This window comes from Xiphophorus hellerii, chromosome 3 (assembly GCF_003331165.1).
Source record: "Xiphophorus hellerii strain 12219 chromosome 3, Xiphophorus_hellerii-4.1, whole genome shotgun sequence".
NCBI classification, from domain to species: domain Eukaryota; kingdom Metazoa; phylum Chordata; class Actinopteri; order Cyprinodontiformes; family Poeciliidae; genus Xiphophorus; species Xiphophorus hellerii.
Window position 1 is genome coordinate 25,395,628 of NC_045674.1, and position 24,405 is coordinate 25,420,032.

The 24,405-nt window shown below is 40.8% G+C and overlaps 1 protein-coding gene across 1 annotated transcript in view; it reads left to right on the plus strand.

Moving 5' to 3' along the window:
- Positions 1-1,011: 1,011 nt before the first annotated feature.
- znf407 (zinc finger protein 407) overlaps positions 1,012-24,405 on the plus strand; it is a 199,643-nt gene continuing 176,249 nt past the window's right edge. The window contains exons 1-4 of the mRNA XM_032558852.1: positions 1,012-1,111; positions 4,625-5,256; positions 5,445-7,646; positions 16,897-17,011. Coding sequence (XP_032414743.1) covers positions 4,692-5,256; positions 5,445-7,646; positions 16,897-17,011 — 2,882 coding nt within the window. The 5' untranslated portion in view covers positions 1,012-1,111; positions 4,625-4,691. The remainder of the gene's footprint in view (positions 1,112-4,624; positions 5,257-5,444; positions 7,647-16,896; positions 17,012-24,405) is intronic.

A 24,405-nucleotide genomic window follows, 5' to 3' on the forward strand; every position in this document is an offset into this window, starting at 1 on the left:
GTAAGTGGGTTTCTATTTCACACACACAGTGTTTCTGTATAGCACACAAACTAAAATTTAGAGTGTTAAGCAATGGAAAGTATTATTTTTAGACCATCTCGAACCACACTCCATACTGGTAAGTGGCGGTAATGCTACTGTAAGTTTGTTGCCAACCGCCAATAAATACCAAGAAGAAGAAGAAGAAGTCTTATTTTTATTTCTTTTTTTACTCTCTTGTTTCAAAATCTTACAACCAGTTAGAAACATCTCTTTAGCAAACGTAAAACTATTTTTATAGACAACTAGAATCACATACACTGCATAAGAAGACATAAAAACCTGTCTTTCATTTGTTGACTGTAATTCAGACTAAACATTCTCTGTTTTTAGATGATTCAGGATTACCAAAATGATCATTTGTTTAACCTCAAAATCATGAGTGAGCTAATTATTTTTCTTCAAATTCCAAAGTTTACATGTACTGGCATTACTATGCCTTTGAGCAATTTGGAAAAGCCCAGGTGATGATGTCATGGCTTTGGAGGCGAACCTGTGGATTTGTTTTACGGCAGCAACTTATATACACAAAATAAATTAATCAAAGGTATACAGGTATAAACGGGGAATGTCCAATCACCCTTTTTATTTGGAGGTAAAACAGAGATGTCAGTAACAGTGATATTTGTCTAACTTAATCCAGGGATTAAGTTAGACAGATATTTAAAATGTTGATGCATCTTTATTTTATATAGACCGCCTGGTTTTATGCTTTATTTTATCGTTGAAAAATTGGCAAATTCAAAATGAGTAATGAGTTCATATTTTTCCTTTCTTTTCCAATACGTTTTCAGCTTTTATTATCCATCAGTTATTCACTATCAATGTATTTAAAAGGCAAAATGCAAAGTCCTTTTTACGGTAAATTGTTTTAAGAGGTTTTAAAGGGCATCTTTATTCAATATTCCCACGGTACTAAAATGCATCATGTGGTCTACCAGCTGATGTAGAAAAAAAACCCGGGGACAACAAGGCCGCCAGTAATTCTGTGACGCAACGCTCACGCTACGGTACGCCATTTGTGTCTAGCAGCAAAAAAGCGCGCACCCTGGAAACACTCACCTAACAAGGGGTAAGTCCGCTTGATTTATGAAATCGAGTCCATATTTTTACTCAAGCTGCGTTTAAATTGGCGACCTTTATGTATATACGGTGTTTTAACGTGCTGTTCAGACTATATGGGTGACTAATTCAGAGGTCGACGTTAGCCTCCTTTTTGGGCCTCTGTGCTGCCGTCGTTTTCCAAACGTTCGAGCTTGTTAGACCCGCCTTAACCCCGCTATGATTGGCTGACGTAGCCGAGGAAGGCATTTCATTGGACGCGCTGTGAGTCTGTGAAAGTACAGTAGAGGAACGTGTTGCTAGTTAGCAAGTTAGCAGCAGACTCCAGCTTCAGCAATGCTACATAATTTTACTCTGACACGGGGACATAAACTATTGAACCCTCAAATATATGGGTTTTTCCAAAAGTGGCTCACCTTGCGGAATGTTTTTTAAATAGTTTTTCTCTGGTGTAGCCGTTTTAGCGTGCTTTATAATCATCTGTGGCTAACTTTAACACGACTTTCAGTTAATGTTGCCGGGCTAGTTAGGAAGCAAAAAGTCAAACTTAATGTAGTCAGCCGCCAAAATGAACAACTTGGCTGTGCTTTTAAGTAGTTTTGTAAAATATGAAGGACGTAAGATGTTGCATGCATCTATATCTGCATCTCCTCTCATAGCAGTTATCGTTGTAAAACTACACCTTTCACTGTCTGTTTGGACATTTGGTCTTCTCAAATATTATCCAGACAGGCGTCAGAAAATGTACTTTAACTAGGAGTTTTATAAGATTTTGTTGAAGATTTGTTGCCTCCACTTTCATTCCACACGCACAGTGGATGGAGCTGATGTTTCATTGTCAAAATAAAATAATGCCCCTGTGGTTTATAGTTTTCACCTTTCTTGAAATGTTTAAGCTATGTTTTACAGGTTTTTCTTATATTTGTGGATACAAAAACGTTGCATTAGTTTAACTCATAAGCACAAATGGACTCATTTGAAATGTAGCAATTTATATTGTCACTGTGAGTTGATCAGATGTACATTTGTGGCCAGTCTTTTTGTAAGCCCACCATTTTGCTGTCAGTAGAGTAGCGCAACTGCATGTTGAGAAAATGTGTAAAGACAGCAGCACAAACATTGTCAGCCATTTGTGTAATGTTAGCAATTAGGAAAGAAAACAGCTGGATGGTCACTTTAGAAAGTGGAAATATAGAAGTTAAATTAGGAAATGAAATTAAAAAATAAGTAGATAAATGGTAAATCCCCAGTCTTTGGCTTGTTAAAATAGCATGCAACAGTTAGAGAAAATTGTGTTTTCTGTCTATATCTGATGTATTTTGACATGGATACAGAACCTAAATTGTGGACAAAATAATGAAAGCTTTGCCAAGGTTTGAAAATACATACAAAAGTGAACAATTACACATTAACCTTAGTAGGATACATACATACATTGAAGTGCTATTTGAACTGTGCAGTTACAGTTCCCTAAATATTCACCACCAAAAACTTTAAGGTGAAAGAATTGGATGGAAAATGCTAACACAAAGTAGCACTTGGCTGATTTATGTTCAGCCCTATTTACTTCTGATTAAAACCCACTGCAACCATCCATTTTCTGGTGGTGTCTAGCTCCAGTGAACGTTTTGGGCGAGAGGCAGGGTTCACCCTTGGACAGGTCACCAGTAGCAGGACAGACAGACAGGACAAACAGCCATGTACACACACTCACCAGAATTTAGAAAGACCAATTAACAGTCACATTTTTTGAACTGTGGGAGGAAGCCAGAGTACCCTCACCAGCCCTGCCTACAAAAAACACCCTCACCTTTGCGTTCCCAGCTGGCAGGCTGTAGGGAAACAGCCTCCTCACTGAGCCACAGAGTCATGTCGTTCAAATCCCGCTACAGATCCCATAGCTCTGTTCCCGGCCCGGGAATCGAACATAAGACCTTCTTGCTGCAAGGCAAAAGTGCTACCCACTGCTCCACTGCCTCTGCAACCAGTCAACTAATAAGTAAACATAGTCCACTTCAGTGTAATTTAATCTTAGTATGAATCTCGGAGTTTTGTTAGAGACAACTGGTGAACAGACAGCATCATGGAGACCAAGGAGCACGGCAGAGAAGTTATAAAACATGTCATGTTTGCGAAAATGGAAAGAGTATGGCATAACTTCAAACCTACTGAGACAAAACCACTGACTATTTATTTAACTGACAGGCCAGGTAAGGTGTGCATTAATCTGAGAAGATAACTCTGTAGGTAGCTGCAGAAATTCACAGCTCTGTTGGGAGAATCTTAAGAAGTCTGATGGGAAGGTCAATGTAGCTAGTTGTGTAAGAAAAACCTGCTTGAAAACCTGGCTGAGACTGTGGCAGAGGCTCACATCTCAGCAGGAGAACGACACTAACCATCCAGCCAGAGCTAGATCAAAACACATGTGTCTAGGATGGCTTAGTCAAAGTACAGACATAGATCCAAACTGGGATCAAGATTTGCAAACTGATTTTCATGGCTACTCTTAATCCACCCATCCAGTCTGACTATATAGGAATTAAAAACAAACATTTCAGAGGATAAATTCCCTCAGCGTCTCCTACACCCCCCTAAAATAAACTGGTTATAAAATACGATATCATTGAATTTACAATATTTATATCATTAATATAACTCAATTAAGAGCCAAATAAAAACCTGCCTTTAAATATCTTTTCATAAGTAACAACAATCATTAAGATTGTATGTTTGCTTTTAATTATTATGGTCTGTAAATCTTTTTTTTATTTTATTTTAAAATAACGTGATGTTGAATATTCTTCAATCAAATTTACCAATTATATTTACTCCAACAAACCAAACTTTACCTAAATGTTTTAATGTGAGATAAAGTTGAAAAAAGATAAAACAAGTGCATTTGTTACTTAGATGTCACTCAGATAATAATGATAGCGATGTAATGAAACCCTTTAATCCTTAGAAACTACCTGTTATGTTACCATGCTTTTAGTAACAGCTCGTGTCTATTAACACTAGATGGCGACATTTACTCATGTTTAACCAGACGGAGTTGAACTGGATTTACCTCTTGACATAATCTTGGGCCGTGGTGTCCAAACATTTTGCCATGCAGGCCAAAATTGTGAAGATGACAGTAGTCATGGGCCACAAAGATTAGATTTTTAAATAAAAATGCCAAAAGGAATGTGAGTTTTTCTTCAAAATTGTGCATGCAAAACAGTAGTCAAAAATAGGATATTTAAATGAAAGTAATGTTTTTTTTATAGGAAATTAATATGTAATTCATGGTAATTCTGAAATATGGAAAAAAAGTTTCACATTGATCTTATTAAAAGAAAGACGTGTCATTTCTGAAATGAGAGGGTCAATTGTCATAGGACATTATGACCTACATACAAATTCATTCTGAGAGCTACATCCAATCTTGGAGTTGGTATTAGCTGTTATGCAGTAATATATTCTAGACACTTGGACATGCCGCATATAAATATGTTGTATTTCTTTTTTTTTTCGCCCTCAGGATTTTGATGCGGTTTTGATGATACCCCTGGATTTCACATTTGTGCGAAACTATAACAGGAAATGATATGGAAAAAAACCTGGAATTAGGAGAGGGGGATGCTGAGAGCAAATCAGCTGAAAACGACTTTGTGAGGGTGCAGGCAGACGATATGGAGATGGAGAAAACCACAGGGGTCTCCCCTGGTAGCACTGGTGAACTCGATGAGGCAGAGGAAGAACGTGCCGAGAGGCCATTGCCAGACGGTGGACGCGAGGGCGGGGAGAACGTTTGCAAAGTTTGTGGGTTCTCAACCATGTACCCGAGATCACTGAAAACTCATTATACAAGAAAACATGGGAAAGTCATTGGAAAAAATCCTCGACCTCATGAAGAAAAGGTAAATAATCTTAATGCTAGTGGAGTCCAAGAGCAAGCCACCATAAAAACCGAGGAAGACGATGGTGAACAAAACCAGAGTCCAGATTTAGACCAAGAAGAGACTAACACGGCTCAGGAGAGAAGGGTCAGCAAGCGAACCCCAAAACCAAAGATCATTTATTCCTGCAACTACTGTGGACATGAATTTAGGGACAAGGCTCCTCTTGATGTCCACATTCAGAGATACCATGCCAAAGATGTCCCTTTAACTTGTGAGTATTCCCTTATCTCCTGTTCACAGTTGACATTTCATCCATGAAAATATTTACATCCGCAACCATACAGGTGAATTACATTTTTAAGTGAATTAAATATTAATATTGGATAGTGATGACCATGATGTTTCTCTGTACTTGTTGAGAAAGACTAAAAAGAAGGATATCTCTCTGTGTCTATTTAGTTGAGGTGGAGGAGAACGTGGGCGAATCGGAGGAAGCCGCGGAGAGCTGCAGCACTGAAAAGGCTTCACCATCAAAAGTGGCACCAAAGCGTGTTCTCAGCAGGTTCCAGCTGAAATGTCCAATCTGTGATTTTAGGGTGGGTAGCACTGCAGTGCTGGAAAGGCACGCTCGCGATAAACACCCCACCCTAGAGTGGTTCCGCTGCAAAGTTTGCAACTTCTTTGCAGCGACTTCAGAGTGGATGAGTTCTCACCTGTCGTCGGATGGCCATTTGGAGCAACAGAAAGTAAAGAAAAGCTCAGAAGCTTCTTCATTTGAACAGTGCGTTGAGAAGGTTAGCAGAGACTGTGTGGGAGATGATGCAGTTGGGGGTCACCTCGATCAGGTGGTTCCTGGAGATGATGGGACTACTTTGACCGAAGAACAACAGAAAACTGATGAGCTGTCAGAGGCAGCCGAGTCTGTGTTGACTGAGGAAGAAGATGAAGAGCTTGAACCTCCAAGAAAGAAAAGAGGAAGACCAAAACAAGGGTCTTCTACTACTTGTGGATACTGTGGCTTGGTTGTGTCCAATGCCACTAATCTCAGCGTTCATGTTCGCCGCAAACACAGCAAAGATTATGGTTACAGCTGCACTTTGTGCAACTACAGCTGTGTTACCAAGGGAGATATGGATCGTCACTGTTTTACTAAGAAACATGTGAAAAGAGCACAGGAGAGTTCAAGTAAGAGCCCTGCGAGGGCCGACTCCAGTGCGCCGTTGCTTGAGCCAACCAGCGCACCAGCTACTGCCACACAGCCTACTGACGCAAAGCAAGAACAGGATGGGGAACTTCTTGGAGAACGCAAAGATGAAGACCAAACTGAGTCTGACACAAGCCAGCAACAAAGCAAGTATGACTCTGTTAATGCTTGCAGTCTTTGTGATTTTGTTGCCCAGTCAATCCCATCCCTCCATCTCCATGTCAAGAGAAAGCACACCAAAGATTTTGAGTACATTTGTCTAGCATGCAGCTACTATGCCGTTACTAGTAGGGAAATGTATCGTCATGCTAGCACAGAGAAGCATAAGCAAAAGAGTCAGAAATACCTGGAACATCAAAAGAGCAAAGAACAAAGAGCTTCAGAACATCCTTTAAAAGGGACAGAGATCAATGAGCCTCCTGGGCAGAACTCCAGCACTGGCTGTGAACATCCAAACCCCTCAGATTGGTCGGGATCTTGTTACATTGACAGCCCGTGTGTGGAAATGCAAGATCCAGCTGCGCCGTCTGTCACTACAGAGATTGTTCGTGTTGTGGTTGGTGGAACTGGAGGTGAAGATGAAATGCAAGTGACAACTAATACATCATCGACTGACAATGAACCACAGTCAACCAACCAGACAGCTGAGATGACTGTGCAGCAGGCTTCAGCCGAACTTCAGCTTCCATTAGATGAGTCTGCACATGAAGAGAATCAGAATTTAGAGTGTACACAAGCAGGAGAGGAGACTTCAAAGGAAGATGTATCGGTTGTTGATATGCAAATGTCCAAAGCTCCCCCGTTTGATGCCAGTATTGTTTCCTTCAAGGCCCTTGCAGAGCAGGAGGTAACATTGGCAGAGAGTATGGCACTGGAAGGAGAGGCCCCTGTCATATCTTTGACTGGAGGGCCAATATCTAGCATCATGTCCCCCAGCTCCACATATGTGAGAAAGCTCAAACCCAAGGAGGTGAAGGTTAGGGATGAAGCCAAAGGCAGCAGCTCTCGCATACGCTGCGAGGACTGCGGCTTCATGGCGGACGGCCTCAGCGGCCTCAACGTCCACATCTCAATGAAGCACCCGTCCAAAGAGAGGCACTTCCACTGCCTGGTGTGCGGCAAGTCCTTCTACACCGAGAGCAACCTGCACCAGCACCTCTCCAGCGCCGCCCATCTCCGCAACGAGCAGAACAGCGTGGAGGAGCTGCCCGAGGGGGGCGCGAGCTTCAAGTGCGTGAAATGCACCGACCGCTTCGAGACGGAGCAGGACCTGTTTGTCCACATCAAGGAGAAACACGAGGAGCTCCTGCGGGAGGTCAACAAGTATGTGCTGGAGGACACGGAGCAGATCAACCGCGAGCGCGAGGAGAACCAGGGCAGTGTATGCAAATACTGTGGCAAGGTGTGCAAGAGCAGCAACTCCATGGCCTTCCTGGCACACATTCGCACACACACCGGTATGTGAGCTCGCCTTTGCACACTCACTCACTGAATCTTCAACTCGCTCTCCTACTTTGAACATGTTGTGAAAACATGCATATCATTATTAGTAGTACCACATAGTTTAGCTGCTTGATTTGAAAACATCATTACATATGCATTATTACAAATTCACTACTTTGCAGCTGCATACATTATTAAAACCTCTTGTAACTGATACAGATTACATACACTGCTCTTTGGAAGTCTGGTGAGCACTTAAATGTAACACGTTTTCCTGAATATGTCAAAACAATAATTGCCTTTAGTGAGTGTCTAGCGATTAGGCCTTTGTTTTTTAGATGCAACAGCATGAAATAGGACGAAACAGACTCCTTCAGTGGCCGCTTAGGCTATTGTTAAGGCCACTATCTACTTCAGCCAGGTAGTAGTTCTTCTTTTTGTAGAGGTGAAGGTAAAGACTGATTGAGCTTCAAACCAACAGGAGAGACGCTAATGGACCCCAGATTGGGATTTCCTGAGCAACGCTTGGTCAGAGACATGTGCGACTCATAATTGATGTGTCCATTACCAAGACTCAGTTGTAATTATAGTCAATAAGTCTCTGTAAATGTGTTAAAGCTTAGGCTAAAAGCATTGGAGGTCCAAAGAGAGGTGGGCTAATAATTTAAAATAATCAATGCAGACATATTCAAAGCCTTTAATTTCCCTGGTGTCTGTATGTCCATGTTTGCGCATATATATATGTGTGTGTGTGAGAGAGAGAGGGGTTGTATGCCTGGCTAGCGTGCGTGTGTGTATGTCAGCCTTCATGGCTACCTGATTATCCTCAATCCATTAGGATTTATCTTGTCATTTATAATGCAAAGCAGGGCTGCATTGGTCAGGGTTTCGGCTGGGAGACGTCCGGCAGGTTAAGAACACGGGGCGCTCCATTACTTTTCCCTGACCGTGTGTATTAATTGCTTTTAAAATCAACTTAATGCAGGAACGAGATGTGAGGGCGCCATCAATAAACGCCCCTCTCTTCCTCCCATAGTCCATCCCCCCTTTCAGGCTAAACTTTAATGGGACTTTAATTGAAGTCCGTGCTCTGTGTTTACTGTGTGTGTGTACATGTGTCTTTGTGGGCGTGTGAAGCTTCCTTTTAGAGTCAGATAAAGTAAGGAAGGTTTCCACTTGGAGACAGTGGATGGCCTGAGTGGGTATTTTAGCTGACCAGCTAACCTGATGACTATTTATCCAAGTTTGTCTTGACTGTTGATTTGACCTTATGTATAACTGCCTACCTAAAGTAAAAAACACAGGATTATCGTGAAAAAGGTCAATATTTTTTGTTGCTTCTTTCAGAGGGTGAAACTCATGAATTATATAAACATCGAGGGCGAAAAATCACCCTGTTATGTTTTGTAGTTTTGATGCTTATGCCGTACAGATAATGAAAACTCCCCTTGAAAATTAGAATATTGTGTATAAATAATATATTGGAAACTCATGTTGTCACACCCTAGTCAGCTAATTAACTCAAAACACCGTCAAAGGTTTTTTGACCCTCTCAGTGGTCTTTAAGTCAATAAACTGGACAGATGTCCAGAAGACTGTCATGCACACCCTCCACAAAGAGGGTACGCCATAAAAGATTATTGCTGGTTGTTCAGCATGCTGGATCCAAATATATTAATAGGAAGCTGAGCGGAAGAAAAGTATTTTAGGTAGGAAAAGGTGCACCACCAACTTGGATAACTTCAGCCTTGAGAGGATCGTCAAACAAAATGTATTTAAGAATTTGTGGGTCCAGATCCAAATTCAATTTAGAATCTGTGGCAAGACTTGGAAATCAAATTATATTTGCCTTATGTCTCACAATTATAGACTGATTTTGTGTTGATTCAGCCCAGGAATTCAAGGGGCATCCACGCATTTTATTCCAGTGCAATGTTCTTAAATTTAAGATGGTGTTGGAGGAAATGATGCCATAGTCCTAGATTAATACAATTTATCTAATTTTACAGATCCTACATCACGGTTCCTCGTGTGCCAAAGTCCGATTTCTTCCTGCTGAACTCAAATGGCTTAAAGCTGTGAAAACTGGAGGTTAAATCCCAATGATTAATGCTTAGCTTCTACACTTTTCATATTAATGGTTACCCTACACATATTCATAATTTTACCCGGTGTCATAATTCTTGAGTTTTGACGTCACTTACTTAGTGTTACTTAAGAAAATGAAAGTAGTGACACTGAGGTCCCAAAAGATGGCATCCAGTCAAGGGCACATTAAAGTTTCAAATAAACAGTTTGTTTTGTTTTTATCCAACAGAGCTGTGGACTTGCTTAGGTGATTAAATCCCCACTTTTATGTGCGCTTTCCGTTTCGAAGACGAGCCTTATTTCTCCTCGTTTTGACAGCATATGTCAGTTGCTATTATTGCTAAATTCCCTCATTACAGTGAATTATTTACCTTTCCACGTGTGGCCATTCATTCTGAGAGTGTGTTCGCGGGGGCCGCGGTGGGGTTCTGCCAGTTTCTGAGCAGGGAGCACGTCCAGATCCTTTTAATTAAGACCTAGTTTTTATTCACTTGATTAATCAGTGAAATCAGGGAACGGTGGTGGGAGGCTGCACACAGATTTGTCAATTTGTCCCTTTAAGGAAACCCGTACACATGGCTTGCGTATTGCCAATGAGCTGGAATTAGCATTTCGAGCTAAATTGGTCACTTTTTCACCAAAGCGAGCTGTCTGACCTCAGACCGAGGCTTCAAGCAATGTGCACACATGCAAGGCATGGGAGTTAACACACAGGGTGGGATTTGGGTTGCTATTTAGAATTGCTAATAAAAAAAACAACCACCCAATACAATGGCAATTTCTTTGTATGGATATTTTTTTAAAAGTGGCTCTTGAAAGTATATACACTCCTATTAATATGTCAGCTTTTTGTGTTTAAAAAAAAATCACATGTACTTTGCCCATAAAGTAAGGGAACTTTTGTTTGGCTTTTATTTTTTTCCCCCTTTGTTGCAACAACACCTACAGCTAACACTCCCTAGATGTTTTTGACAAAGTGACCAACATGACTATTTTGGCTGAAAAGCAACAAATGCTATTCGAAGATTAGGACGGTGTCCCACAGCAGTGTGTGACCAAGCTGGTGACCAGCACGAGGAGTAGGTGCCTCTGTTATTGCTCCATAAATGAACTGTTAGATTGAAAACATGCCATGTTTCTTGAAACGTCAACGATCCAATCAAACCGAAATCAAAAATGGCCTAATAAATGTGGCACCATTTAAGAGGAAGATAAGCAGGCTTTCCAACAGTATACTTACTGCCATGAAGCATTGTTACAACAAAGACAAAGTCATCCAAACAACATTTTCCCAACTTTTTCTGCAAAGTTTAGAATTTTACTCATCTGCTGTGCAACTTAACTGAAAAGAAACCCAACCAAAAAATAAAAAAATTGAAAAAGATACATAGTCATAATAACTCAGTCACAAACTTAAGCTAATTGTTTGTTTCCAGCATTTTTAGTAGGAGCCTACCAGCATCCTTGCAAAAGTTCTCCTAATGTATCAGACTGTGGGGACGTTTCTTGTCAAGTAACCCAGATGTTATGTTAAATTTAGTTCTAGACTTTGGCTGAGCCACTCTAAAACCAAAACTTGAATTTGTTTTTTGGTAAATCAGGCATCCTGATCTGTTATTTTTGTAAAGAGTTGTATCAGATCAGGACTGGAGCCAAAATGAATGGAAGAAATATATCTTTTAATATTAACATACAATTCAATTAAATAATACACCAAATCTGAGCGTTTCATGACTGTTATAATACATGAAAATCCTTGTCAGCAAAGAAAGGTAAACTAGTACTCACAGGCACATGGACACGAACAAATGGGTTATTCATAGGAAGGAAATGAAAAGGGCCTCAAAAAAGTAAAAGGGACAAAATGGCAATCTGTAGACGAAGAGTCACTCAGAAACTTCAGATCAAATCTCACACAGGAACTCGAGAAGGAACCACGAGTCAGCTTGGCTCTTTAGAGAACTGTCTCGGGCAAGAAACTGAAACGGGGCAAAAGGTCTAAAAAAAAGAAAAATTACAACCATTTTGCAGTCTTTAGATCATTCCAGGAGACAACAACCTTAAAAGCTTTTCTTCCCCCCCCTTGTCATGTCTATACCCTCTGCCAAGCTTCTTCTATGTTGGCCTTCTGTCCTCAAGTTTGTGTAAGAAAGCAGTTAGTTCAAAGAGAGCTCACTTAAATTTCCTTTACTACTATACTATAGCAGCACAACAGTCAGTTTCAGCTTACGCATTGAAAGATGCTTTTGTTTGAACCAACACATGTTCATCCATGTTGACACAAAACCTGTTCCTTTTTGTGAACAGAAGGATTTTTGGACTTTATCGCGTTTTATATTTGCATATAATATTTGAACTCTGTGGAAGAGCTTGGGACCTGCAGCCATAGGCAAATTGTACCCAACAATGAACTAGAGTCGTTGAGGTCCATTAGTCTCTTCCTTTTGTTTTGACAAATTTATTGCAAAATTTCTGTGACGCAACACAAAAAAAACGGTGTGCCTCTTTTACACTCAGTTGTTGTAATCAGAACCGTACAAAGCCTATATTATTACCATCTAAATATATCTAAATATATTACATGTATAAATAATACATGTTATAGTAGTTTATTAGTCAAAGTTACTGTCATGTGCCACAGTTTATTTAGAATTTTTGTAAAACCAAAGCCTGAAAGCTGGATGAAAAAAAAATATATATATATATTTTTATATTAAAAAAAAAATATATATGTATATATATATTTTCTTTTTATATATATATATGTCTTATATATATATAAAGGGAACATTCAGCAGCAGGGGGAATGTGTTAAAACATGCTACCAGGTTGCATAAAGGGAAGTGGAGGACGGCTTTGCAGTTTACTCGTACAGTCCTCCACATGTCAAAATATTTCAGGCTCCATTGCATCATTATTTAATTTCCATTGTCATGTTTGTCAGTTGTGGAAGTGCAGTATTAACATACTTCATGCGTTTTTTTGTTGTTTTTTTTGTACAAAAATGCTGCCACGTTTAAAAAAAAAAAAAAAGAAGTACAATTTCTTGGCTTTGTGTACAGAAACCTTTCACAGATGCCACGGAACTATGTGGCGACACGCAGGCAGAAGTGCTTCTCTGGGTGCACTTTTCACACTCTGGTGCTGACAGGTGAAACGTTTCAATAAAGAATCATGTTTAATATATTTCTGACTTGGAGCCAAAATTCAGATCCACTCATTTCTATGTGGGGGAAGAAAAAAAAAGATATTTGTAAGCTGAAATAATGGAAAGGAAGGAAAAGAGATTGAAATAAACTTTATGCGGGTATCTTGCAATCTCATGTGTCAAAGAGAAATGGAACAAACATGAGCACAAAGTCATTTATTCATGTGAAATTGACATGTTTTTATTCTTATTTTCCTCCAAACCTGAAAGCTGAAGGCTACGGCAGAAAGTGTGTGGCATGTAGGAAAAAAAAAAAAAAAAAAAGCTTAAGACATCACGATATGTGAGGTGAAACATTGCATGAGGTTTCTCTCTCCTCTCAGGAAATGAATTAGTCATTCTCTGTCTCATCTGGGATGTGAAGCAGCCACATTGCCCCTGTGTGGATGGCAATATTAATTTAACATGACACCGCATTGATGGTCAATTTCAGTTTCAGGGAGGCTGTTTAAGTAGAGTGGTGGAGTATTAATGTGATAAGATGTTTGAAGAGGGTTGTGGGGGGTGGAGGCGACGGTACATCCCTCTCTCTCTCTTTCTACTCTGCCATGTTTCATGCTCAGCCAGCCATCTGGACAAATCATCTCCCCACACGCCTCTCTCTCTCTCTCTTCTCAACTTTAGGTTGGATGTGTCTGAAAGTGTGTGAGTGAGAAGGGAAGAAAGGACGATTGTCTCTTTATGTTTTCTCAGTGGCCAATGTGTTTTGGGAACATAAAGCTCGGCTGTGAGGCGGGGCTCTGAAACTACATGTAGGTGTGATGGTGGGTGTGGTGTGACCCTGTGCGACTGTCGTTTTGTTTTTTATTAGGTGTCGACGGCAGTATTGTTGCTTGTGATTTCTCGGCGTTTGGGTGTGAAGTCTGCAGCTACAATTGGGGCTGTAATAAGTTTTTCCCTGTCTTTATTAGCTCCTGTGTTTATGCCTATGTAAATATGTGTGGTGTACTGCAGAGATATGTGAAATGAAGAGGCTGGCCATGTGCACCGCCCCCCCTCCACCGCTTTCCCCCCTCCACACACCCTCTTTCTCTTGTCCCTTGTGTTTATGGACCTTGTTAGCACAAGCTTGCCTTTCAATCTTCGTTACTGGCGTAAAATTCGATGTGTCGTACTTCCAGCTCACAGCAAGTGAACCGTGTATGAACGAATTAGTAATCTACACAAAGTGCTTAATCAAATCAGCAGCTGCCCCTGGAATAAATATTGTAGAACGTCTTGGGATATTCGCTGGCAGAGGGTGAGGGTTTGCTCAAAGATGCATGCGTGGATATCATACCCGGCTGCCACTTAGAGTGAAGTGTCGCACTGTGTCATGCCAGCCTAAATTCGGCTCAGCCTGCTAACAAATTCTACATTTGACTTCGTCGTACGCATATGCTTAATTTATGTTTTTTGGGGAGGCTCTATGAAGAGTAGGTACAAAATAAATTATAATAATATTGGATTTAGGCGTTTTATTTTTTCTAAATATACCAATCTTGAGATATGGTGTATTTCCTCAGTTTTCAAATATTTACATTTCACTCCATTGCATACAACGGTCATTAGTGGATTTGCATAACGGACATCCAGTGAGAACATACCATGTTTTACCTTATTATAGTGTAAGAAAAATGGTGCTGAGACAGACATTCTCCATTGACACGGCTTTATTAAAACATACAATAATACATAAATCACAAAAAGAATAAAATGATGAACAAAGATTTACACAGAAATTAAGTGGAAGAAACCATGACTTGTTTACCGGGGTTTTATTCATTCAATTATTCACTGTGTGTGTGTAATTAACCTTAAATAAATGGTAATTAGGGCTATTTGTAGCTATACAAATGGCATAGCTCTTATGTATAGGTTTTCATTTTGATGCATATAATAGAATAAGAATACCCTATGGTGTTGGAAGATACCTATAGACAGGCATCCACCCATTTACAGATTATTTTTAGTTCAGTATTTCACTTAAAAGTTCTACATTTATCCACTATAGACTGCTAGAGGGCGATACTGAGCTGGTTTCTGCATTGTGTGCAGAAAACCGGACAGAAAGTGTTCTTCAACGGAATATCAACATAGTTCTTGCATCCTTGTTATTAGAAAAATCCTCCGAAATATGAAAACAGCAGAGATATCTCGTCGCTAAATTTCTTTACAACAACCTTTGGTGTTTTTTTTAATTTTCTCGTCATAATGTAAGATTTGTTTTGTTCATCTGCTGTGCGCGTGGTGCCAGCCTCCGACACAGAGCTTTATTGTCCCTGCCGGCGTGCACAACCAAGGTCTTCACACAGTTCTGGGCGTCACCCAGAGCTTTGTTGCAGGAGGGATTAGTTCATTTCACAAATTGTTGAATTGTTTTTATATGAAAATATGGAAAGCTTCACACATTATATGCGGTAAAGACGACTAGGAAGTTTAAATCAGGCTGAAGTTTTTGTCACCTCTGGGCCAATTCGTCCCGTCACCAATTCATACACACACGTCGCCATTTTGCCCCTCCCCACTTCAATTTCATACACTTGTTCTTCAGTAGTTTCATGTCGGTTTATTTATTTTTGTAGTTCAGTGTATGTAAGATTGTAGTGACAATCATAAAAATGCCTAAATCTAAAGGTTATGTCCTGTTTCCAATGATTTGGTCTCCGTTTAAGAAATATGAGAAATTCAGAGACGGTAGCATGACTATTTAATGATTGAAAAAGATATAAAATTATTTCCAAGAGATTGAAAATGTCAATCAGAGGTGCTCAACCTCTTATTAAGAAGAGGAAAATGGGGGATTCTTCTGAAACTAAACATCAGCCGGGTGGAGCAACTAAAGTTTCAGCCACAACTGCAATATCAATTGTTTAGGATGAAAAGAAATCCCCCACAAATTAACTTCAAATGTCATACAGGGCTCTCCACTCCAAGCCACTTTAAGATGCACATGTAGAAAGACTGCGCTGGAAGGTCGAGTCACCAGGAAACAGCTGTTTCTACACACCAACGTGACAAGACAAGCCTCAGAATTTATTGAGGAATAAGACTGAACTTTACGGCCATGATTGCTTCAGTTTGAGATGAATCAACAAGGTCTATGATTAACAATGCTACATTCCTACTGTGAAACATGGAGGTGGAGCATTTGAGACCCAAGAAACTACAGGGAAGTGAGTCAAAATTAACAACAAAGATGGTTACTGGAAAATGATTTGCTCTCGACCTTCGATTGGTTACAGCAGGAGAAACTGAAGGTTCTGGAGGGGCCTTCTCTTTCACGATACGCTTTTGATCAGAGTCATGTTGGTAGAAAAGCAGAAAAGTTAAAACTCTTCCGGGCTACGCAAACTTACAAGCACAACTGCATATAAATGATAAACACTTCCCTGCAGACTCTAACTGAAGGAGATGTTTTTGGAACGTACCGGACTAATTTCTTGACATCAGACATCCAAATGTATCCCCTCGAATTCACAGAAGGTGACTTTTTTTTTTGTAGAATGCTCCCTTTAAGTTGAGCTGGTGGCTGTTCATGCATCACACAGATAGTGCAGGCATCTGCCCTCACTGCTCTGCGGTTAAATGATGGATGGCGAAGAGAAGCTTTGCCACTCTCTCAAACGCTACCCCGCCCTCCGGACTTATTAATGACAATAATTAGGAGGAAACCTCCCTGAGAAGCCCGCCAGAGTGATTAGTGCTTTAATGATGGAATGGGAGGTAGCGAGTGCACCCAGAATTGATTTACGTATTCGCCCTGACCTTTGGAATCCAATTTACACATCCACAGGCAAAGAAAGAGTCGGTAGGAGATGAAGGAGAGTGACAAGGATAGATAGAGAGTGAAAGAAAAGCTGCTTGGCACTTGAAGTGGGACTCTAGTTTTTATTGGTGCTGAATTAGAGACATATGTCTTTTTAAAAAAAAAATCTTTCGTTCTTTTTTTTTTTTTTTCTTATTGTTGCTTCTGATTTGCTTTGCAGGATCTAAGCCCTTCATGTGTAAGATCTGCAACTTTGCCACTGCTCAGCTGGGAGACGCCCGGAACCACGTGAAGAGGCATCTCGGGATGCGAGAGTACAAATGTGACATTTGTGGGTGAGTGACAAGAGTCGGTTTTCGTGTGGCTAAAACACTTCTTGGTTAGCTTCCTTCCTTCAGAAGCCTTTCACTCAGATGACGGCGGTGGCGAATAGACAAGCTTTTACATGCATAAGCAGAACTTGCAGAAATGTCTCAGGAGGAACTGTATCCGCAGCAACTGCCAAAGTGTAGGCCGTTTTGTCAATTTGAGATGGAAACAAATCATCAAAAGCCAGGATTTGTTCCGCGAGCGCCTCTCTATGAAGTGTGAACCAGTGTTGTATAGTAACGAAGTAAAAATACTTCACTACTTTACTTAAGTATATTTTGGAGTACTTCATACTTTCCTCGAGTATGAAAATTTTTGATGACTTTCACTTTTACTTCACTACATTTCCGAACTTAATTGCGTACTTTTACTCCGATACATTTTCAATGTGTGGTTTAGTTACTCGTTACAAAAAAGCGAGAGAGAGAAACAAAGTGTTTTGACCCCACCTACTGATTAGCAAGTAGGCTACCGAACAAAGTCCGTAGCCTGCTTGCCTGGGCTTGTTCATCACCTCCAATAGGATACACCTGTTTCGCTTCTCCCATTGTTGGGGAAATCAGAAATCAGAACACCGTACAGCGGGTGGGAGGGAGGGACGAACACAGAAGAGTGCTGCCCGCACTGACGCGGCTCAGGGATTACGTGACACGCAGCGCCGTGCCCTATAATGCACTGTAAGCTATGTAATGTGTTTGAGGCAGTTGACCAAAATCCCGGACAATTTTTAAATTCCCCCCGGACATCTTTTTAGGTCTGAAAAGTAGGACATGTCCGGGAAAAAGAGGACGTCTGGTCACCCTAGTTCAATGGGGGACAGAAGCCATAGCGATAGCAATTTAGACTAAATTTAACGAATATAGGAAAGGCATGCAAGTTCAAAACCACAAACCATTAACATGCGCTACTCTTTAAAACTGGAACAATTTATTAGCAGGTTTCATTTTGCCTGCACTTGGTTGGGTACATTATTTTAAGTTTATTTGACAAGTTTACCAAAATATAAGAAATGTCATTCACACTTGCCTTGTTTTACTTTTTACTTGTACTTTTCATTACATTACTTGAGTACATCCATTTTTACAGTAATTTCCATACTTAAGTACAAGACGTTTCAGATACTTTAAGACTTTTACTCAAGTAACATTTCAGTCAGTGACTTCGACTTTTACCAAAGTCGTATTTTGGAGAGGTACTTGTACTTTTACTTGACTCTGAGATTTCAGTACTTTATACAACACTGGTGTGAACTACAGATTATCTGTATTATAGCCTGCCTAGATTGTATTTGTCTCAGGTGAATTTAAAAGCCAACCCAGCGTGAGAGAGAAATGGAACCAACGGGTTTATGAACGTCAGAAAATAGTGTTCCTTTAATCCAGAGATGTCCCGATTTGATCACAGGTATCGATTTGGGTCCTGATCCGAGCTTTGTTAAATGAACTGAAACTGAGTCTCTGAAGAAACTCAAGTAATGATAATGTCTGGGAAATATGTTTCGTACATATTTGTTAAAATCATCACCATGTCAATGACTGTAACATGGACAATCTGGGAAAAGTTTGAGCTCCTCTACCTCCTCCTAGTGCCATTATTAACGTCTGAAGAAACCCTTCCCGATCAAAAACAACAATCAGAGCCAGGAGGAGGGTCTTATTGCTGTCAATCAAACTTGTGTATATGGTTCTAAATGTGCTAATGACTAATCCGTAGGTTAAACATTCAACCCACGGGCTAGTCACATGTGAACTGATGAAATTATATTAAATACACAGTTTGAGATCTGTGAAATCTGCTTCAATTGTGAAAACAAGAAAACAGGAATTCCGAGGTTTCCTCAAAATATGTCAGGAGTCTTGTGAAGCGGCTAGCTTTTACTTTAAGCTCATGATATTCGCCGACTGTGTCGTCGTGCTTTTACACGGCACTGATTTAAATGAAGTTTTGAGCTGGGAGTCTTTATCAGCAAATTCCTGTTCTCAAAGAACTCTGAACGGTGCAAAAATAATCCTCCTCCTCGTCATTATTTTAATCTATTTAAAACTGCCAACAACAGAATTGAACTGATTAAGCTACGAAGTGAAACACTTGACATTATGCATGTCTGTGTGCACTTATTGCTTCGTGTCTGAATATCGGCGGTCCAAAAGTAACATGAAAATGCGTTAATAATGTGGGATTTTTTATTATAAAAGAAAGGGGGGAAAAAACAATCATCTGCATCAACTTTCCTCTCAGCATAAGGTGAGAGAGATTATTTAGCCAGCTGTACAAATAATCCTAATTGGAAGTTTATGTAGGTTACCACAAGGCTATAAATACCCAGTAGTTGAGGAGTATGGCTGTTCCGGCGGTACGCCGTACCCCCTGCATGTTGACCATATGTTGTGCTCAGCTCCCTCCATTCCCGTGATAGACCTCCTCACAGCTTTGCCATGTTCAAATAAACGTGTTAAGCTGTTTAACACGCAGCCGGGGAATAGAGTAAATTGTGGGATTTTCAACCTTTTTTTTTTTTTTTCCTGAAGTTTCTGCAGGTGCACGTTCTCCGGGACGTACTCCGCTAAAGCATACACGTCGGAAGAGAGCCGTTAGTTTCTCTCTGTGCGATTTTTACATTTATTTTATTTTTTTGGGTGTGTGGGGGCGTGTGTGTGTGTGTAAACTGGTGTCATTCGGTCTGGTTGCAGGCAGATTTCTTTTTTATTTACTTATTTCTTTTTTATTTTTGTTCCTCCAAAGTTGAGCAGAGCAAATGTGTTTATTTGCTCCCGCTGATGTTCGCAAACATATTACAGCAGGAGCCAACAAGCTTTGCTTTAAACACAGCATCTCCTTTAATGAGAGGAGAGGCTCATGTTTCACAAGCCCTGAACATCCCCCCTCCTCCCCCCAACACACACACGCACACCCCAACCACCAACACACATCTGAAAACCCGCTTCTCCCAAGTGCAGCAAACATGTTGGGCTTTGACCAAGCGTCTCGCTTTACAACGCGCGCGCGCACACACACATGCGCGTACGACTGGAGCGGTTCTCCAATATGCTTTTAAATGGGACTACTAAATACAACCCCAGGTTTCACAAATCATGCGGCTGTAGGAGCCGCGTGCTGCCAGTGCCAGCCACCGGTGACAAATCGGCCCTGTGTGTGCTTTCAGGACTGACTGATCACCAGGCCATCCCTCGGCTTGACTAAAGAGCAGCAAACACAAAGAAACTCCCAGCAACAACCTCATTAAGGCCAGAGCCATACATACACATAACCCGGCCTTGCCTTTTTTTTTTTTTTGTTGTTAAATTTTTTTCATCCCCCCCAAAACTTTTCACACTTTGATATGTCCCTAATCTGAATGTAAAGCATGGTACTAATGCGTGGCAATGGATCAGGTGTAATGTGTGATGTTATTAGCCGTTTTGTTTTTTTGTTTTTTTTTGGGGGGGGGGCGGCGGGGGTGACCCAGAAAAAGTGAGATCATAGTGAAGGGAATGAAGGCATTTTACTTCAGGAAACGGATGTTTTTGCGGGAATTTTTAGGCGCAATCACACTTCATCATGTCAATTAACTCACCACTTTGTTTTTGGACTCCTTTTTTTTCCCCATGCAGTGTTGGTTTATGGTTTTCATTAATCATTGATAAACTTTCCTTTGCCTCCATAGCATTTATCGTCATTTTGTTTCAGCTCAAATCATTTCCTATCCCCTTTTCCCGAAGAAAAGGAGGGAGAACAATAACAACAACAACAAAAAAAAAAAAGATTTCTGCTCTTCCATTGATCGCCACGTCTTCCTTGTTAAACTTCCAGACTGGAGGATTACCTCGCCTCTGACTCTTTGAATGAACGGACGCGCGGCGCCTCGGCTGTCCGCCTCGCTTTAGCAGCTGCCTGCCGCTGCTTTTCTCTTCCCGGGAACCTGGGGGGAGTTGTTGATAGTTAAAGATCATATTGTTTTGGCATTTAATTAAGAAATGCAAATGCAGGGCCAAGACAGATTAGAACCCCTGACCACGCTGCCAATCAAAGCTGATTACGGCAGTCAGCGTCCTGCTCGCCATTCACTTCACGGGCATTTGGCTGCCGTCTCGTTGTTTCATTTGCTTCTCTCTGTTGTAGCCTGCAAAAGTATTCACATCCATTAAACTTTTCCACATCTGGAAATATAATTTTAATTCAGTTTCTGGAAGGAAACGGATACATTTTTAAAATACTGCATTATAATAATAATAATAATAATAATAATAATAATAATAAAAACAAAACTATAAAGTTTAGCCAAGAGGCTCACTGTCACTCTGGAGGAGCTACAGAGTTTCACAGTTGTGGAAAGAAAGAAACACATAGCCCGAAACAAACGGATGGAAAGGTTTGATCTTTTTGTGGAGAAAACGTAGGACTAAATGTTAGGAGGAAGGTGGACAAGTAATGTTAGGCAGAAAGCGTTTGCCTTGATTTTGCATGACATTGATGGCTGTCAAAATGAACTTTTCTAATCTTAATGGCCAATTTGTAAATTCAGATCTGAGCATGCCAAAAATGAATCACAAAACTCAGCATACTGCTCTATGTATCGTCTCTTTAGTTGGCGTTTTTTATGCAGCTAGACAGAACCCTAACCCTGCAGTACTGATTAAAAGTGCGCTACAAAAAAAAAACGAAGAATAACAAGTATTGTTGATCTAGTTTTATGGTGCAAATATCTCAAAATAAGACAAAACTTAGCAAGATTCAGGAGTTTGTTTTGAATCAATAATTCCTTATTACCGATGAAAAAGTTCTACGTTTTCACTCACAGTCATATTTCTTTGATAATACATTTTTCCCATGTTAGATGTGAAATAATCTGCCAGTCGAATTAGTACTTCTCTCATCAATATTAGGGAATCGTTGACTTAAAACAAGCTGCTGTATCTTGCTGAAAAGTCACTTGTAAGGCAGTTTTGTCTTGATTCACGTTTAGTAAAACATTTGCACTAGAAACTAAACAAAAAAATACTTGGTGAGATTTAGGTTTTTTTTGTGATGTGAAAAATATAGCAAATCTACTTGTAAGAAATAGTTCAGACAACAGGATCCGGGTACATATAAAAATCTTTGAAACGCCAGAAAGTCATAGTTATCACTGTAAAAATAAATGTTTACCCAACCAGCCTGCATCTCTACAGCGAGATCATAAATGTAGAGGTGGTACGCTGACCTATCATATGTTGTAAGGATAACCACATACTGTGTGATGATGCGAGTCTCTTTAGAAGTGGAGCGAACGAGTGGAAAAGCATCAAAAAGCAGAGCGGCAGGAAAGAACCGTCTTGTACTGAGTCTCTGCAGAGGCTAGCTTAAAACTGGGAGACGCACAGATATCACCACACCTGAATATTAAACCTGTCCAGGAGAAAGTCTGAGGCTTACCCTAACAGAATGGTTTTGATCGACACCTATTCATGTGTTAAAATGGCCCAGTCAAAGTCTCAAGCTAAACTCTAGCTGAGAATCTGAGGTAAAATGTGAATACTGTTGCTTACAAATGCTCCGTCTAACCTGAGTGAGCTTATAGAGAGAAACCCCATGAGGCTTGCACCTGTGTTAACTCTGGGAAAGCGAAGGGGTGTGAATACTTTCCCAAGGCCCTGAATGCGCCCGCTGTCCTACATATCTATCTGCTTACTTTTGTTTTTCTTTTTGAAAAGCCTTATTTGTCTTAATTTGCCTATAAAGAATTCTTTAGATCTAAAAAACCAGCAGAAAAACACAAATTGGCTGTTAGCATGCAAGATCAGATTCTTCAAATTTAATTGGTTAAGAGAAAAAGAAAAAGGATGGCAGAATCTTGCGTTTCCTCCTGGTGTTTTTTTTTTTTTTTTTTTTGTCCACAGTGGGGCTTGGCTACTTAATGAGCCTCCTCTTCCTCTCCTCCATCATCTGGCAGAAAGGCCGTGGATTCAGCACTTCCAGCTCCCGCTCTCTTGTCCTCCCTAAAGATGCAGCGGACGTCCAGTGCTGTTGTAAGTGTTAAATTATGGATAAACAGTCTAAATGCTTTGAAGCATTGGTTTAATATCTCGGCTCGGGCCCCGGTAGCGGGAGCAGCATCCGCCGCGGACGCCGATTGTCCTCATGTGGATCGGCGTTTTATGATTATGGGTCACGAATCCCCCACCCCCCTTCTCTACTCTCCCGTTCCCCCGAGTGTCACTTGAGAAATTTGAACAACTGTTTAAAACCAGCATCTTTCTGCCAACACACAAAAAAAAAGTTTCCCCCAAGCCACAAAAAAAGTTTTGTTCCTCTCCCTCTCCTTAACTTGGTGTTGCAGAGTGTGTGGGTGTGTGTGTATGTGTGTATATATATATATATATATATACACAGTATATATATATATACAGTATGTAGTGGTGATTTCATGTGTGTGTGATTTGACTGTTAACGGGCCGGGGCCGGCTCGTGTCAGGGGTTTTTATGTCGTGTGAGATTGTCTGGTTTGTTCCCAGAATAGCCCATCAGTTCCGCCCTGCGTGGCTCATCCGCTTGTAATGTGCCTTAATGCCCGGGCCCGTATGAGGAGCGTGAGGCCCCGGCGGTGACAGCGGAGGAGCATCTTAGCTCGCTGCTTATCCAGAGAAAGCCGTCACTTAACTCAGCCCCTCTATTGTCTGTCCACACACCCTCTCCGTCTCTTCCGCCGCCCCCACCCGACGTGATTCTCTATAATCCTCAAACAGATTCTGGTTAGAAGTCCCTGAGAACTATTTTTATGTTTTTTTTTTTTTCTTCCTTCCTTCTTTCCTCCTATTAAAACATTAATGGCTGTTGCAGATGAAGAGAGGGATCCCTATGAGGATGATTATAATGTCACTCCGCTGATCTCCTGCCGCCCCGAAATAATTGTACATCATCGCTTCATAACGTGTCAGAGGGACACGTTGGTGGCGTGCAATTAAAACCGCAGAATATAATACAGCAAATTACGGGCTGTCAGGCCTACGAACAACACACTCGGTATTTGAGTTACACTTAATCATCACGTACATTAGTGATTTTGCTAAGATCCCTTCAGCTCCCCCACCCTCGCCACCACCGCTCCTCCCTCCGCTCATGCAGCAGGACTGTGAAAGGAGCTGCTGCTTGCAGGCTGCTGAGGGATGGTGGAGTGATACCCCGGCTATGCGTTTATGTTGCTGGTAGAGCTTTTTAAAGAGTCGCCCAAAGTTGGTTCTATAACACCTTCCATACGCTTATAAGCAGCGTTCCAGCTGTTTATAAGCTGGAACTCTGAAATTGTGGAGGGTGGCGGAGCACGCAGTAACTCGCAATCTGTCAAAAGTTTAAATGGGGGTCCATGAAAGAAAAATTAAAAATA